Source organism: Carassius auratus, chromosome 43 (genome assembly GCF_003368295.1).
Source record: "Carassius auratus strain Wakin chromosome 43, ASM336829v1, whole genome shotgun sequence".
Taxonomy (NCBI): Eukaryota; Metazoa; Chordata; class Actinopteri; order Cypriniformes; family Cyprinidae; genus Carassius; species Carassius auratus.
The window spans coordinates 5,304,141-5,322,258 of record NC_039285.1 but is presented as its reverse complement, the minus strand read 5'-3'; the positions used below and the strand labels follow the sequence as shown (position 1 = coordinate 5,322,258).

The following is an 18,118-nucleotide window of genomic DNA, read 5'->3' as shown; positions in this document are numbered from 1 at the left end:
AAAATTGTTTCCTATGTGTTTTTGTACAATTGTTGGCAGAATTCAAACCAGTGAAGTATAAAAATAACTAAAAAATTGTATTGCTGATTTACATGGACATTGCCATGAATATGCCAGGATACATTGATCAAGACAAACAGCTCTGCACCATAAAGTCTAAAAACCTACAAAAACCTCATCTCAAGAGACTGCAAGAGAAGTTCTGTTATAACCAACCCATGAGAGAGATGCTGAGGTTAGTACAGGAAGACAGGAGAGTGTCACCTGTGCATGTGGAGGAAACGATGAAGAGAATGAGGAAGATGAGGGTGAGGAAGAAGAAAGGAGAATGGTTTTCTTAGGGCAGCACCTCAAGACCTCAGTCCCGCTGCTGGCCTTCAGAGAGACAAGAGAAACCAGTTCACATAAACTTACACAATACAAAACCTCACACACACACTCCTCAGATAAAAAACAAAACCCTGATAATACCATCCAAACATCCAATCACCTACTACACACAAACACAACTGTAGCGATGACAGACAAAAGCATTGTGTTAGAGAACAAACAGTGTCCCATTAGAAGCAGAAAAACACAGCTGATAATCAAACCCAGTGACTTAGTGACACTTAACACACACAAACAGACCTCCCATGCACAAGGAATGTCTAACAAAGCTATCAAAACCACATCTGAACCTCTACAATCTGAGAATGAGGAATATCAAAGCAGCAGAACAATAAGCAAAGCGTTCGGCTCATTCGTCTCAATCAAACTGGAAACGCAAGCAAACAGCACCGAAGCGCAGTGTCTCCAATGCATGAACACGTCAAACAGGAAACTAACAACAACAGACAAGTACACAGGGGACTAAATGAACACCTCATGGGACTATCTTCTCGTTTACTACACAAAAAAAGGTCAAAGGAGACTAAACTGAAGTAAAATTAGCAGGGCTTTTCTACAGCTGTGTACCTGCTCCTGTTTGATTGGGAGAGTTTGACACTTCAGTCTTTCCTTATAGCGGAAACTCATCTGCTCCTGTAATGGTGTGCGTCTCTGAACATACACATAACGCATGAATTCAAGTGCCATGCATTCCTCTCACACACCACAAGCCTTCATGTTCATAACAGTCGTCTAATTAAAACAAACAGAAATACACTATGCTCGCTAACTCACATTAATAAACCCATTAATAGACCTTAGAGAAGAGTAAAAGCTGCGTTACCAATCACCAAGGTTTGGGGTCAGTATTGAATTTATTTATTTTTAGATTACCTGTAATCAGCAAGGATGCATTTACTTGATGAAACGAGACCGTAAAGACATTTATAATGTTACGTTTCTGTTTCAAATAAATGCTTTTTTTTTTTTTTACTTTCTATTGTGGTGTTACTTTCGATTCATCTCTCTCCTTCTCTCACCTTATTAACTAGTTGCTTATTATCATGAAGATTACTAAAATATTAGCCATTTATTAGTATTATTAAGGAGATATTATGCCTTATTTAAACTTAACAACTACCTGACTAACTATTAATAAGCAGCCAATCAGGAATTTATTGAAGGAAAAGTTGTAGTTAATAGTGAATAAGTGTTCCTTATTCTAAAGTGTTACCTACAATACTTACTGACATTAAACTTTGGAACAGTAGCATATATTTATTTAGCAAAAGAAAACAAGGAGGGAAGGACACATATTCTGTTCAGTCTCTTGTGGTATATAGGGAAGATATATTTTTTAATGACTGAACGACATACAATAATTCATGACACATGAACAGAATGAATTTCTGTGAAAATTGTTCAGAAAACTACCTTTGGGTAGGCCAATTTAGTATGTTAATTTACACAAGAATGGTTTCATGCAAAATCCACTTCTTTACCTCATTTCCAATCTTTTTTAACAGGATTTTGTCAAATATATATATCTATAGATGTTATATGTCAAATATAAAATGTATAAGGCTATTTCGTCTCAAACAAGAAACAGCATTAAGACTAAATGCTAAAAACAATTAACAAGTAAAACCCAGTTCATTTAGTCACAAAGACAATGATAAATATGGATGAGTAGAGAGGTAAGTAGGTACTTAGAGCATTAAATGGTTGATGGGAATCTGGGAACATGGGATTGTGCTACACTCTTTACCTTCCTCCATGCAGGGACTGGAGCCAGCCGCACTGACTCTTTCAGAGAGGGGGTCAGTATGAGCCCCAGATCGGGCATGGAGTTCCCCTGTAACCAGTGGCACGCGGATGATGGGTGAAGTGACCAATGAAATGTGAGGAAGTGCCAAAGCCATTCATCATCCATTGGAGTGAGAAATAATGGAAAAGGGGGGAAAAGATAAATAAGGATAGGCATAAAGAGAGAAACTAAAAGTAAATGACTGAACTGACTGCAGAAAAAAAGACCTATAATGTGCCATGCATGAATAAAACAATCTACTAAAAACATGTGACCAGGGACTGAGTTTGAAACTACTTCATGCAGAGAGCAGAAGGAAACAGATGAATGAGCAGAGATCCAAATGAGCCAGTCCATGAACACTTGAACAAAAACACCACCGTTCAAAAGTTTGGGGTCAGATATTTTTTAATTGTTTTTGAGAGCAGTTTTTTATGCTCACCAAGGCTGCATTTATTTAATAAAAATACTGTAAAACAATTTTTTTAAATATTATTATTACACTGAAAACCAAACCTTTTATATTTTAACATATATAAAAAAAGTATTCCTGTGATGGCAAAGCTGAATTTCCAGCGGCCGTTATTTCAGTCTTCAGGAAACATTTCCTATTATCGTCACAACTGAATACTCCTTAAAGGAATAATTTGTAAGATATTTGCAGTAAAATATCCAAAAACCACTAGGCTAGTGTTATATACTTTGCCCAGCTGATTACTAACAATATCTCAATATCAATATGTAACTACTTGACAGTCGCCTGTCAGTGACGTTAGTTACCCTTTGTTACCGCCTTTACTGACGTAGAAACAACATGACAAAAGTGTCATGGACAAATGCGAAAGTAGTGTCTAGCGTCCAGCAAACTCCTAGCTTGCTTCAAGCAGTTCCTTATTTACTACTTCTTGCACGTTTTATGGTGGATTGTGTTACTTATTTATGAAACATAAGTACTGTTTACCGTCTGTCGCTGGCTCTGTCGACAAGGACAGCTCCCATAAATGTAAGTGTACGGGCCAACCAAATGAACCAAGAAGAGTTTGGGACAAGAGGAGAGAAAGAGCGAGGATCAATATCGGTGTTGCATTTTCTAGATGGAGAGAACTTCGCGACAAACTTCAACTAGAAAGATATGCCAATCTCGATTGTTTTTTACTCGACAGGTGAGTTGTTTTGATAGACAGAAAATGTATGCTATTATAACAATCAACAATTTTGGTATTATGGGGCATACACGCCAAACGCGAGGCATCGCGTCTCTAGACCCGCACTAGGACGTGTCTGATCCATAGTCTGATCGCGTCTTTGCGTTGACTTTGTATGTAATCTACTCGCACAAATCGTTGAACTCACATTTGCTATGTATGCCCAATTATTGTGTTTGAATGTACACGAGTGTATATATTTATTTAACAAGTGGTAATCGTTTTCATATCATCTGACTAAACAGTAATTAAATTAATTTGATAATTTACTGTCAAACTATATTTGCTGTATTGTTGGGTAGAAGACAACAAATCCCATCATTCCACGCTCCTTCTTAGCGTCATCAAACCACGCGATTGTTATTGTTTTGGTAGTGCGGCCTCTAGTGGCAGGTCCTACAACCTGTACCTTAAAGTTGTACCGCTTAATATTTTTGTGGAAAGTAAGATACATTTCACTCAGGATTCTTATATTAATAGAACAAATGTATTCATTTTGAACAGTAGTGTAAAGATGCATGGCTCCAGTAGGTAACGGTGGCAAACAAATCAGCCTCACACTGATGCAGAACATCAGGAAGGGTTTAGCTTTCTATAAAAGCTCCCAAATCCTCTCTCATGCCAGTCATTCTTTCTGGCTACTCCATAATGGATCAGCATGATCGGAGTCAATTGTCCTGTAGAAAACTGATCATATCAAACAACCCCTGAATGCTGTGCACTTTTAGCAGTAAGTAACAGCAGTTTAAAAGAGGATTCATCCCACTTGGTTAAAAAAACCTTGAACAAAACTATGCTTCTCACATAAATCAATTTGTACAGACTGAAGGGATAAAGTACAAAAAACTAAATAAGTTGATGTACTAAACTTATTTAAAAATTAAGTAAAAACAAAAAAACAATAATAATAAAAACGAAAAAAGAATACATTTTTAAAAAATTTAAAACAGAAAATATAAATAAAGCTAATTCAAAATATTATAATTGTACATATACATCATAACAAAATAACAGTACAGTTAGTCAGGCATTATTGCAGAACAACAATCATTTTGTTGTTCTGTAAACTTTTCTTACAAAGTTTAATATATTCCAACAAAGGAGTTTAGCACGTTCTTGATGAAGACATTACACGTGTTACTATAAGAATCCACAAATGTCGTAGAAAGTCCACGCATTTTAGTGAGCAACTGTACAAAAACACACATTCTAACCCACCTGTCGCTTGAGTCCGGTGGACTGCGTGGGGGCGTTCTCCTCAAACTTCGCTAGCAGCTGTGTGGCCATCACCTTCACTTTATTGTTGTTGTTCACTGCTGCAGCAGAGTCAATTTTACGCTCTGCCAGAGCTGCAGCTATAGAGGGCCTGTCGTCTCGATTACCCTCTGCAGCTCTTCCTGTGATGTTGGAGAACAGGAATGAATGGATTTAGACAAGTACATACACAAAGCAGTATGTTACACATCCACTGATCCAGGAAGATATGGCCTTACATCCTCTGATTGTCCAGCCTGGCTGGTCTTTCGTCTTTTCCCCAGTCCATCCAGCTCCTTTTCTTTTTTATCCTATACAAAATTTGTGTAGTATAAGTTAAGACCAATATAATCAGTATTATCATTAAAAACTTGACTACCTTGGGGTTTCGTTTGCGGGAGATGGCGATGCTTTGACCCAGTTTACTGAAGAACGAGATGGGTGATTTAGTGCTGGCAATCAACGCAGCCTTCTCCTCAGGGCTCATATTGTGGTTTTCTGAAACACAAATTTATTGAATAATAACTACTACAATCTATGAATAAACTGCATGCTAGGGAATAGCATAAACACTTATATCAGCTTGACATTCATGCTCGGTTTTGCAATTTTCATTCATTTTTGTAGAGCTACGACTCACCACCAGGTGGCACGGTGTCCTTGAACATCTCGTAGAACTGGCTGAGGTACATCACCATGGAGAGCTTGTCAGGCTCCACCACAACAGACATCTCCTTCCCAGTCATGATGGGAGAAATCCCAAACTCTTTTTCGGCCACGTCAAAACCCAACTGGTTGTTCTTCTCCACATCTTTCTCATCCAGCGAGTCAAAGTCACTACAGTTATAAGACATTGCAACATCAGAAACATCTCCATAAACAATAATCATGTTATTTAGCAAGTTAGACAACCATAGGGACGTGTTAAAAAGTGACGCCAGAGAACATAAATCATAAGAGCAGTAATCAAGAAAGCAGTTTAACATCTTTAAATCATAAGTGTCACAAGAGCATCTGTTGAATACAGTTTTCAAGAGCTGTTCACCCTGACAGTTATTCAAGTTGTTGTTTTGTTGGTTGCTAGCAGCAGTTATTACTGTTTCTGCATCCAACTGCATAAGGTTGTGGATCACACCAGCTTCACTGTCTGGACTCCAACTGCTGGGCACTGCATTGCATTAAACTTTAAAGTTGAATTTTGCTGCATTCCCAAGTTAGTGAGTATCGCTCATATTGTGTTAAGCTGGCAAACATCATTGAAGGTTGCTTTAATGATGCAAATCTGTTAGTTTCAATCCGTTTCAGCATCAAACAGAAAACATTTTAGTGTATTTTAAATGATTAAAAATATCCACATCAAACAGTGACACACTATCATTCAAAATTTGGTGTCAGGTCTTTTTTTTTGACAATAAATTGATCAAACGTTATATTAAAGACATTTATAATGTTGCAAAAGATTTATATTTCAAATAAACGCTATCACTTTGAACTTTGTGTGAACTTACATAGCCTGTTATGTAGTATATTACACTTATTATAATGTATGAAATATATTTTGGTTCCCACATACATTTTAAGCAGCACAACAATTGTCAACATTGACAATAAGAAATGTTTCTTTAGCACTGAATCCGCATATTAGAATGATTTCTGAAAAATCTGAGATATATTAGGATTTATAATTATATTATATTAGAAATATAATAAAATAGAAAACATTCATTCAAAATTTTAATTAATTTACTAATTTTTTTATCAAATAAATGCAGCCTTGGTAAGCATAAGACTTTCTAAAACAATAAAAACTTTTGAATGGCACTGTACAATGTATGCTAAATGGGACTATGTTGATTGGTTAATTCACAGTCTATTTTATATGCATTATCAGTAATATACTTCCTATAGTAAACATATGAAAACTGAAGTAATACACTGCATAAGTGTCTGGACAGAGATACAGTTGTTTGCCTGGTATCCTCCTCAGAGACGCACACTAATGCTGCCTTACAATCACAAATGCAGTCTAGTTTAGCTGACAATAACAAACAACTCATAAGCAAAAGCTTTTAAAGGTCACTCAGCATCTGCTTTAATTGAGAGTTATGATAATGCTAATGTATGCTCAAAAGCTAATGGGGCTTTCAGCTGATCTACGTAAAAGAATCCAATGTAAGAAGAACTAAAAGTAATGAGGTGAGGACAAATTAACTACCACAGCTGAAGAAACATTTGAGTAATATTAGCAATGACATTATCGCTTAAAGGTGCACTCAAATTTTTACTGACTCCTATTCCACAGCTTAAAGGGACAGTTCACACACAAAAAAAACAATTCTGACCCCAAACTTTTGAACAGCAGTGTATCTTATTTGTGTCTACATCCACCACCAAAACCTTAAAACTATCTTAAAATGTCAAAACTTTTCTTTTTAACTTTGCTTGATCTCCGTTATTCTCACACTGCGTGGGCACATGACTTACACGTCCTTTCCAATTCAACTTTTCTTATTCTTTGCATGAACTGAATCTCTGATTCTCTGTGGCATAGTTTGTGCTCCTGCGTCTCTAAATATAGCATTGTAATAACACAGCTCTTTTGTTGGGATCAGCATGTGGCATACTGCACTTACATGAGGTCTGGTCTGTAACAGTGGATGAGCGCGCACAGAGCCAGGCCGCTCTTCCAGCACGTGGTGAGATCAGACACGCTGACACCTCTGTATCCCTCCGTCTGCCTTTGACACCAGTTCAGCAGCTTACTGGAGCGCACGATGGATTCTGATGATGGCAAGCAAAGTCAAGTGGTGCCTAAGCAAGAATGTACACATTCAGTAATGGAATGCGCCAACATCCAATCGGAGTTAGTCACATGACCAGAGAGGCGTCTGAAGAACTTTCATGGTGCATTGAAATCCTTTTTGAGAGGTTATGGAACATTCAAGACATCGACGGCATTGATGACAGTTCTCAGTTTGTGAAAATCCACAAATATTTGTTAGTGCACAGTTGCATTTAATTCTAAAGCGCTCAAAGACAACTTTTCATTCCATGTCAAAGTTACACTTTTCATACAATAAACTGCACAATGCTTGTTGAAACGTAGAAGCCTGTCGAACATCATGCATTAGGATTAGAGTCGCCCACAAAATTTACCTTGCAATTGCTTCTCAAGCAGAATTTCTAGGATGAGAATAAATCAAGTTACACACATTTACATTTAAGATGTGTAGAAAAACGCCTAAATAAATATATGGCAAACTAATGCATCCACAGCTGATGTGCAATAATAAAAATAATGTGATACTAAATCTACCAACCATTTCTTGTGAGTTTAGGAGTTGAAGAGTTGACCACATTCTCCATGTCGACACGCAAATCCCTGATTTCTCCGGAGTCTAACAGATGCCGTACCTGCAGACAATTATTTTGTAAAGTTTTTAGAACTCATGTTTATTCCATAGGAGGGTTTTCACACATTTTTTCTGATGCCAATATCTAGAAAGCAGGCAGAAGGCAGATAAAATGGCTATATGTGCATAAAGTGACCGCAAATTAAATTTAGACAAAACTTGATGGGTCAGATGTGTGTAATCGCACCTGGTTGGGTCTGACTTGGTGAAGGCTGATGTTGGGGTACCGTGTAGTCGGGTCCACGCTGTACTGACTAAAGTTCTTGCTCACATTCTCTGGTGTCGTCTGAGGCAGCAGTCGATAGATGCTTTCCCTGAAACCCAAGGGCTCATGATTACTACACACCATGATTTCAGACCCAAATTCCCTTCGTTTTGGCGTTCATCCCATTAGTGATTTCTCAATATGAGACCCTAGAGACATTATGCAAGCTACTTGCTCGTAAAACACTTTTGCTTCCCCACAAACACGCTGCTTATTGCATGCAAGTTGAAAAGTGGTTTGACACTGTGAATCACCCTGCAGTATGCAGCAAAATAACATTGCAGTAAGAAAACAAGCGCCACAGTAAGTGACGGCCTGCAGGGACTTGAGCTGTTTACTGCTTAGATTGAAGACACAATCACTGTCAACCTCATCAAAAGTCATGTATCACTCTGCGTGTGTTTGGAATAGCATAACACTATATTACTCACACTATTTTTACAGTATGCAAAAAGTTTAAATATTCAGACACAAATTGGATCAAAATGCGAAATAGTTGCATTGTTTTCATTAACATAGCTTTCCATTTCCTGAACAAGCAACATCATGAGAATCATCCAAAACATCATCTGAAAGTCTTATTGCAGACTGTATATTATGCACTAATTTTAAAAACAATTAAATGGTTGGAATATACAGTATATACTGCACAGCATACTGTAAGCAGCACACTAGCATTCCATTCAGTACATAGCATTATTTTAATTTCTTACCGTTCAGCCAGCACCTCCAAAGGAGAGCTTCCTTGAGCCCAACTCCGCACCATCCATGCTGCATCCATGCCTGCCAAGAAACCTCTTGCTATTCCAGTGCCCATCGGCCAGAACGGCTATACACACACACACACAAAAAAAATCACATATCCATCACTTAACTTGTTCCTCATACAAGAAAACTGATAAATGAACAAATGTACAGTTCATATTAGAGATCAGTCACCTTCTGTTTGGAAGAAGATGGAAGAACTGCCCTCACAATCGTGGTTAGCTAGTGTAACGCTGTGTGGTGTTTTAACTTAATGCTTTCATTACCACAGCTTCTGAAGTGGTGGTTTCAGATTTATGTGAGAAAATGTATTTTCAGAAGTGGAAATTTGTCAAAGGAAGAGGTTGGAGAAGAGCAAAAGCCAATTTTGTGGTACTTCATGGAAAACCATCTGGTTCTATTTAATTAGGTTATAACAAATAACATACTCCCTTACATGAGCATGAGTCTCATTTCCCTCCTCCATATCGGTTTTCCACTCACCTCTAGAAGACTGTCCCCCACCAGGGCTACTAGCAGCTTATGGGCGTTGCGCTGGCGGACGAGTGCTGCGTTCTCTGAGGCGTACATACAGGTGAAGTCAAACATGGCCACATCAGGTTGGCCGTAATGGTTGATGGCAAAGTCCAGCTTTGGAAGCTGATGATTGGTAGAAAAATCTGCTGCTTCTCTGGCATAGGACAGCAGAGCCTTCTGGTCAACATTGGCCCTGGACAGCAGCATTTCTGTGTCAGCATAGTCCTGTACAAGAGTGAATTTTTTTTTAAAGAAACATAATTGTAATTCTATAAAGTCTCATTACAATAAAAAAAAGATTGTCGGTGAAACCATAACAATTAACAATTTTATTTGATTTATTTTTTTACAATAGTAGTGTCATTATAACGTTAGCCTAAAACGTTAGCAGTTAATGTTCTGCATTTCTGTTTTGAGCTGCGCGCGCTGCAGATGACCAGTAGAGTGACGCATTTGATAGCAAGTTTTTAATCAATGGGATTCAACTCATAATTTCATATAGAATACGCTTCGTTATTTATACAACATAACATTAATATTAAGTCTTAAAGGCTGTTTGCAAAAAGAGCCCGAATGCAGATGAACACAATGTTGTATATATTGTATTTTATGTAAATAATAAATATATTATGACCCATAGTAATGTTTGTGGCATCTTTTCGATCAAGTCAAAAATTTTTTTGCAAAAATAGAATCATTACATTTTTTTAAAACTACGCTCAAAGTTTTCTGCAACTGAAGAGCACCACAAGGCATATAATTAATTTGTGAGTGGCTGTGGGTGTGGTAATGGGATATTTGAGAGGGCTTTTCCTCTCTGATTCATGTTGCTAAGAGCGAGCAGTGTTTGTTTCTGCTAACAGTCAGGCTCTTTAAAACGGATGAGGACTCTCTGCACTGACACTCATTTAAAATGGCTTTATTCTGAGAACCATTACAATTAAGGCATAATCCTACATATTTAAACAAGTGTTTTGTCCAGTGGGATTTTGTTATTTATCCTGAAAAATACAAAGTAAGCATCCCTCTCTCTCAACCTATTGGGCTACATTAATTGGTGTCATTCCTGTGCATCATTATATCAGGTGTATTATGCAAGAGTTTATGTGTGAGTGAAATGGCTGGGACTGAGGCTCCTTAATGTTAATGATTCAACAAACGTGACAGTACTGGTATCAGAGCAGAAGAGCTCATTGTGAATAAAAGATAACAGACTGTCCAAAAGTAATAATTATTTACACTCCTATTGCAAAAAGCCTCTTAAAGACAGAATTAAACACCTAGAACATACAAAAATAAACAGTATTATGATGATTTGGTACTAAATAGACTTTTCTTCTAGTTATCAATGTTGGAAACATTGAGTTATGCTACTCAATTTATTATTATTAATATTTTGTGGGAAATGTGATGGATTATTCTGAGGATTCTTTGATTAACAGAAAGTTTAGAAAGAACACTATATTCTGTTGCAACATTATACTGTAAATGCCTTTACTATAACTTCTGATAAAAGCAATGCTCTGTCATACAACACCCTAAACATGTCATAAACTAGATGTTTCTGCTAGTTTAAGGTCCTCCAGCCTCACAAAGCTGGTTGATCAGCTGGTTTCCCTGCCTAACCAGTTGAAAAGTTTCAAAAACATTTTATACAGACAAACCAGGCCAATTAAAACCAGCTTGTTTTTTTCTTTTTCTTTTCTTTTTTATTCATGCTTGTGCTGCATCTCAAATCATCTGCCTTGAGCAGAGGTGCGGTAGTACTTTTCTAAGGGACAGAGATAGGCAAACAGGAAGAGACAAAGATAACGAGGGAGGGAGAACAGCGAATAAAAGTTAGAAAACTGGCAGCAGACAAATTCTTTGATCACTCACATGTAGAATGACGCCCTTCTCCAGCAGGCTCTGCTTTTTGGCAGTCATTACAAAGTAGTGCGTGTCATCCTTATAGTAGACAATGTTTTCCAGGTCAATTCCTGTGGAGGCAAAGCAAAAGAGAAAAAGACTAAATTTGCGAGAGGGAGGAAGAGATGTGGGAGATGTGACAGACAGCATGTCGAAGGAGGAAAAAAAAAAAACGGGGACAGAAAAAGAAAGAGGAAGTTGTTTGCATTCGTTTACAGCTGTATTTAAAGGGTTTGTTCACCCGAGAATTAAAATTCTACTCAACCTAAAGCATCCAAGTTGTATGTGACTTTCTTATTTCAGAATAATGCAATCGGAGTTATATTAAATAATGTCCTTGCTCTTCCAAATCTTTTCAATGGGGTAAGGGGTGTTTGATGTCAACAGTTCAGAAGTTGTGAAATACGGTGCACGCATCTGTAATAAAACGTCCCTCGCACGGCTCCGGGGGGTGAATCAATGCCCTCGGTAGCGAATCCATGCGTTTTTTTGTAAGATAAATATCCAGATTTCAAACATAAAACACTTTTTTTCTCACTTCTGCTGACTGTTGGGAAACAGAAACCGTGCAGGTGGATGTCGTAGTATGTCAGCTCTGCGTGGTTAGTGACGAGCGCAGAGAGAGAACAAAACAAAACGCTAGTCACGAATTAGAAGCACAAAATGAGGATTTGTAAAGAAAAATGTTAGAGGATTTCAAAATAAGTCAAGAGGAGACTGGTTTTCCTTTGCTAAAGTAAGGAAATTTTGCTTCCTTTGCAACTACATTTCCCAGAGGCGCATGCGACACATACGTCTTCCGCATCCCACAGTCAGCAGATGTTAGAAAAAAAGTGTTTATTACATTTGAAATCTGGATATTTGTCTTACAAAAAAGCTTTGAATTCGCTGCAGGGGGCCTTGATTCACCCCCCTGGAGCCGTGTGAGGGACATGTTACTACAGATGTACGCACTTTATTTTACGTCTTCTGAGCTGGAAGAGCAAGGACAATTTTTTATATAACTCCGATTGGATTATTCTAAAAGAAGAAAGTCACATGCAAATAGGATGCTTTGAGGGTGAGTAGAAGATGGACGAATTATCATTCTCTGGTGAAATAACCTTTTAAGTTCCATCTGGAACATCAAGATCTGACATATATTGAACAAGAGTGCTTGTTGTACCTGTGGCTTCTCTAAGGTCCTGGAAAAACTTCTGGTTGAAGATGAAGGCTACTCCACTGATCTCCTCTACCTTCGCTTCTGCAGTCGTGTTGCGGTTAATGAAGTTAGCTGTGATAGCAATAGCCAGTTTGCCCCTGAACTCCTTCCTCTTAAAACCTAAAGAGATAGAATTAATTAATTTATTTATGATTTAACACCATGTCAACAGCAGTGGCAATAGGAAACATTTCAATTTCACAATTCAGTCATATATATCATGTGAAAAACAATTATATAAAAATTTTTGAAGAGACAGAATAAACATTCATGAGATAGACAGACAGACAGACATACACACACACATTTATGTAGTGTTAGATTCTTACCTGACAGTGTATTTCTCCTCCCATCTGCCCCAATTATGACATCAAACTCTAGCTCATTGACTGGATGTGTTCTGGGGTGGACCTCAGCTCTCCACCCAATTCCTGGAAAAACCAACAACATGTTCAGCAATGACAGACAAGTCATTTCTCCGCAAGACTTGGTAATTGTTAGGGATATGCCTAGGCTCTTAAGAACGAATGGTATTTATGTGGGAATTAAAACAAACAAATGGAGCAGCTGAACTTCAGCGTGGAAAGGACATGAGAAAGTGATCTTACTCTCATTCTCTTGGTCTTCTGGTGGCTCAATGAGGCCTCTGAACTCCACGTTGACGTGAATCTCAATGCCAAGGAGAAGAGCTACCTTCAAAAGCATCAGCTGCAACTGGCGAATACCTGCAGTAAGAGAGATTGCAAAAACAGAAACCACATCTGAGACCCCATTTGGTGTTAAAATCTGACTCAAGACATGGACAAGATATTCTAGAGGAGTTTCTCTGATTATGTACATCCCTTGCACAAGTTCAACTGTTCTATCTTGCTGGCAAAGTTTAAAGACCTTGTTTTGTCAGGTTTTCCCCAACACATCCCACAATGATTACATGCGTAAGCAGCCAATCAATGTCTGGGATGAATCAGTACCCATTAATATTTACACTACACTTGCTGGGAGTCCGTGAACACCTCTGAAGGTAGTCTGAGTAATTGAAAGTCTCAAATGTGCCTCGTAACCCATTTCCATCTATGTTTAGAGCTGTCCGCTTGTACTGGGATCTGTAATGAATGTCTGTACTGGAATGGTTCATTTCTCTCTATAAGAAAAAATGTTGTATATACTACTCACTGATATGGTCGATGGCTCCAGCACAAAACTTGCCATAGAACTTCTTGGCTCCAAGACCCCTCAGATCGTGAATGGTGAAAGGCCAAAGATGGAGCACATTGTTTCGGGAGAATGCATCCCTTTTCTCCAGCAAAATCACCTTGGCTCCAAGGAAGCCCAGCTCTATGGCTGTTCGTAAACCACATGGTCCAGCGCCAATGATCAGACACTGAGAAACACAATTCATGAGGAGTAAAAACAATCATCAAGCCACAAAGTCCATAAAGAATCTATTTCAAGCAACACCAGAACATTGCGAGTTTGAGAACTAATAACCAAAAACTCTGGCTTTCACCCCAGGGAAACTTTCATACCTTGGTGTTGGCACAGGCCCTTCCTTTTTTGTATTCTTTGTGGCTGGCACGCTTGTCTAACTTGGCCCAGAGAGCTTTGGCTTTCCAGTAGTTGAGCTTGGACTTGAGTTTGTGGTAGAACACACGGTATTCATTGGGCTTGAGTTCCAGGAAGTCACAAAGCTCTTGAAAAGCCTTGAGAGTGCCTTTGCAGGTGGTGGCCTGGACAAAGCGGTCAAAGAGCACGTGAGACTGATTCATCCCTTCTCCCACCGCATTGCCGACTCCATCTCCCATGGTCCCTTGACCCGACTAGCAGGGATTATGGGACAGGCACTGTCCAGCTTACTCAGAGTCTCTCTGTTTGTGATTCAACTTCCGCCATATGTCATTTTCACCCTGAATGAAGCAAGAACAAAAAGATTTATCAAATATTTTAGATATACAATGCGTAACTGTGGAAACATGTGGTCATGTACAAAAATTTGCAGATGTAAAAATAATAATTTATTCAATATTTTGGCTAATTTTGGAAAAGTGCTAATTATCAATGAGCATGCATAATTTTCAGACAAACATTTCAGACAACTTTTCCAACAAATGTGTGCAGAAAATGCAATACAAATCTGCAGATTGCATCATGCAGACTGCCTTATTAGATTTTTCCATCAACGATAAAGAGATAATATTTAAATAACAATTTCACAATATACACAGAATGGCTTTAACAGACAGGAGAGATATGGAAGCTTCCTGGTTTAGTTTCAGAAACTTTATCAGAGGAAAATACTAATTTGGCAAACTTTAAATTCAGTTTCATTCTAAACGGGGATGTAGGAACAGAAGCCCAAAACTTTATTTCTGTATTGTGATTAAGGATATTCTGCCCATGCCATCAGAGAAGAATGCGATTCAACTTCCGCCATATGTCATTTTCACCCTGAATGAAGCAAGAACAAAAAGATTTATCAAATATTTTAGATATACAATGCGTAACTGTGGAAACATGTGGTCATGTACAAAAATTTGCAGATGTAAAAATAATAATTTATTCAATATTTTGGCTAATTTTGGAAAAGTGCTAATTATCAATGAGCATGCATAATTTTCAGACAAACATTTCAGACAACTTTTCCAACAAATGTGTGCAGAAAATGCAATACAAATCTGCAGATTGCATCATGCAGACTGCCTTATTAGATTTTTCCATCAACGATAAAGAGATAATATTTAAATAACAATTTCACAATATATAAAGAATGGCTTTAACAGAAAGGAGCGATGTGGAAGCTTCCTGGTTTAGTTTCAGAAACTTTATCAGAGGAAAATACTAATTTGGCAAACTTTAAATTCAGTTTCATTCTAAACGGGGATGTAGGAACAGAAGCCCAAAACTTTATTTCTGTATTGTGATTAAGGATATTCTGCCCATGCCATCAGAGAAGAATGCCATTCCAGAGCGGAAGCAAATGCTCAGATTTTGATTAAAGATTACCAAGACAAACATGGTTTTTTTTTTGTGGATTAACTTGCATGGATTAATTGTTCACCTCATGTTTAGCAATGTGAGTTAAAAGAAAAGAATCAATTTTGATTCCATGAGGACTTAAGATATCACTTTATGCTTCTACAGGGCTAGAGCATTACATAATGCAGCTATGTAAAACATGCTGTGTAAAACTGGTCTATAAAATGGGTTTTAAAAGCTAACACCTATCAACAAAAACTTTCACATAGCCTAAAGGACCTAAAAGCTTTAATAAAGACTTGGCATCAGAAAGCAGAAAATGCCCCATGCCCTTATCTGGGAGTCAATGACCACAGGAAGTCTGATGAATGCACCCAAACAGGAAATTTTGCATTTAAATGGTAAGAAAGAGTCTCACAAATTTGTCCCTACAGAATGCTGCATTCTTCTATGCAGACTGACAAAAACCAGATATCACTGACACTGGCCAAAAAAAAAAAAAAAAAATTGCTGACTACATTTCAGTAACAGTGCGCAGGAAACTTTTCAGAAAGATCATTTTTAAAGCAAGGTTTTCAAAGATGTGGTGGAAAAAATTGCTGAGCAATGAAAAAAAGAGATACATAATACAGACCCATCAAAAGAAACCCATTTAGACCGTTTTTCAATCGGGCCAGTGAAAGTGACCACACAGCTAGCTGTCAGCCTCTGAAATAGAACATCTAAAATCTCACAAATTAGCAGTTTGTCAGATCCAAGGACATACACATGCACATGCACACACACTCCCTTCTAAATGAATTCAGACTCACAGACTGCTAAGGTGTGGTCTAGAGATGAAGGAAATCTCCACCTCACAGAAAGCCGATGAAAGGGAAGGTAGGTGAAGGGTTAGCGTGAGGGCCCTTTCACTCGGTTCCAGCTCTAGTGTGCTGTCAAAACACGCTCCTGACCTCACCGTTCTGAAACTGCAGCGCCAGCAATCGGCTCAACACCGCAGCCAGCCACTAAAAGCCTTAGTGTCACAAAGCCACAAGATATGATATAATGATATCAGCCTTAAACGTAGGGCTGGCATTACAATGAAATATTAGCTGACAAATGATTGCAATTCAAATAATTACAATTCAAAATTAGAAAGCCCTTGGAGTTAGCCCTAATAAACAAACAAACAAAAAAACAAGACATTTACAGCACATTTAACAAAGGTTCCAGAATCAAGGAAATTGATTTGAAAATGTTTTCTGTTGCAAGGTATTTTGACCTTAAAATTGACCCTCGTAGGACAAATATGGAATTTTTCTGGTTGTCCTCATGCGGCTTTAATTCTGTTAGCCCCTGAAAGCCGAGAACCTCGGCACATATATGATATTAGAGCACCTAAGCGGCGAAGCTTGGGTTACACTGAATATCATGTGAACCCAGCTGTGTTATGCATCAGTGCTGACTAACCTGTTTAAAGCCTTCAAGTAGTAGAACTGCGGACACTGACTACTCAAGAGCATGAGAAAGAAGCTGGTTTCACATGTACAAACACCACATGGTCAGTCATAAGAGCTACACAATATATTCTCTGCTGATGGTGGGGGACAAATCTGCAGAATTATGTGGAATGGATTTAAATGAATTTGAAGTTGATCAAAAAAAATTAAATAAATAAATAAATAAGCAATGGGGATGCACTGAACTTCAAAAACATGAAAATTATGAAGTCTGCTGAGGTTTTTTTTTTATGGTATTCTGTGGATTTCATATACCGTCCAAATACTGGGAAACAAGGGGTTTAATTCTACGGAGATCATTTTGTGGAGAATATTGCCACATTTATTTTGGCACTAGCCTAATGTTTAAGCACTGGAGCATTAAGTCAGTTATGATTTCTATTCTATTCTGAAATAAAATATTCCCTGATATTACCATTTCAGTTATCCATGACTGTAAAACCGGTGAACATTTCCCCTTAAATCTTTATCCACCTCTATATGTATTTATAACTTCTAATACAACAACTTGGTGAAGAAACTCAGAAATTGGATTCAGTCATAAAAATGAATTCTTAAAAACTACTCTGGATACGAGAGACTTTGATCATTCCAACAAACCAACACTAAACCGCCTCACATCACTAACTCATGGGAAGATGAAGAGGCCGGTTATGTAACGCTGCAATGCCCTATAGCCACGTTAAAGCTACAGCATAAAATAATACAAACTCCCATCATGCCAGAACATTTCCAAAACAGCGCCTGCTATAATTGAATCCAGGTCTATATCCAGAGCCTCTTTCACAGAGGAAACGCTGCACATTCCTGCCATGGTGTGACCTGTCACTATAGGTATATTACATTTCAGACACAGCAATCTGAGCCTCGTCACTCAGCAGTGTGGTTTTTGTGATATAGCAGCTTATAAATGTGCACTTAACTTAGTATGGCATGAGAG

The 18,118-nt window shown here is 38.0% G+C and overlaps 1 protein-coding gene across 1 annotated transcript in view; it reads right to left on the bottom strand.

Annotated features, from left to right (window-relative positions):
• LOC113061528 (protein-methionine sulfoxide oxidase mical3a-like) overlaps positions 1-18,118 on the bottom strand; it is a 64,050-nt gene that overhangs the window by 31,691 nt on the left and 14,241 nt on the right. Inside the window, 20 exon segments of the mRNA XM_026230693.1 lie at positions 265-375; positions 958-1,041; positions 2,138-2,224; positions 4,600-4,763; positions 4,766-4,778; positions 4,875-4,946; positions 5,015-5,133; positions 5,276-5,472; positions 7,269-7,416; positions 7,792-7,818; positions 7,956-8,049; positions 8,236-8,362; positions 9,027-9,142; positions 9,562-9,819; positions 11,473-11,573; positions 12,668-12,823; positions 13,033-13,134; positions 13,312-13,428; positions 13,877-14,084; positions 14,230-14,607. Of these exon segments, the coding sequence (XP_026086478.1) occupies positions 265-375; positions 958-1,041; positions 2,138-2,224; positions 4,600-4,763; positions 4,766-4,778; positions 4,875-4,946; positions 5,015-5,133; positions 5,276-5,472; positions 7,269-7,416; positions 7,792-7,818; positions 7,956-8,049; positions 8,236-8,362; positions 9,027-9,142; positions 9,562-9,819; positions 11,473-11,573; positions 12,668-12,823; positions 13,033-13,134; positions 13,312-13,428; positions 13,877-14,084; positions 14,230-14,505 (2,577 nt within the window). The 5' untranslated portion in view covers positions 14,506-14,607.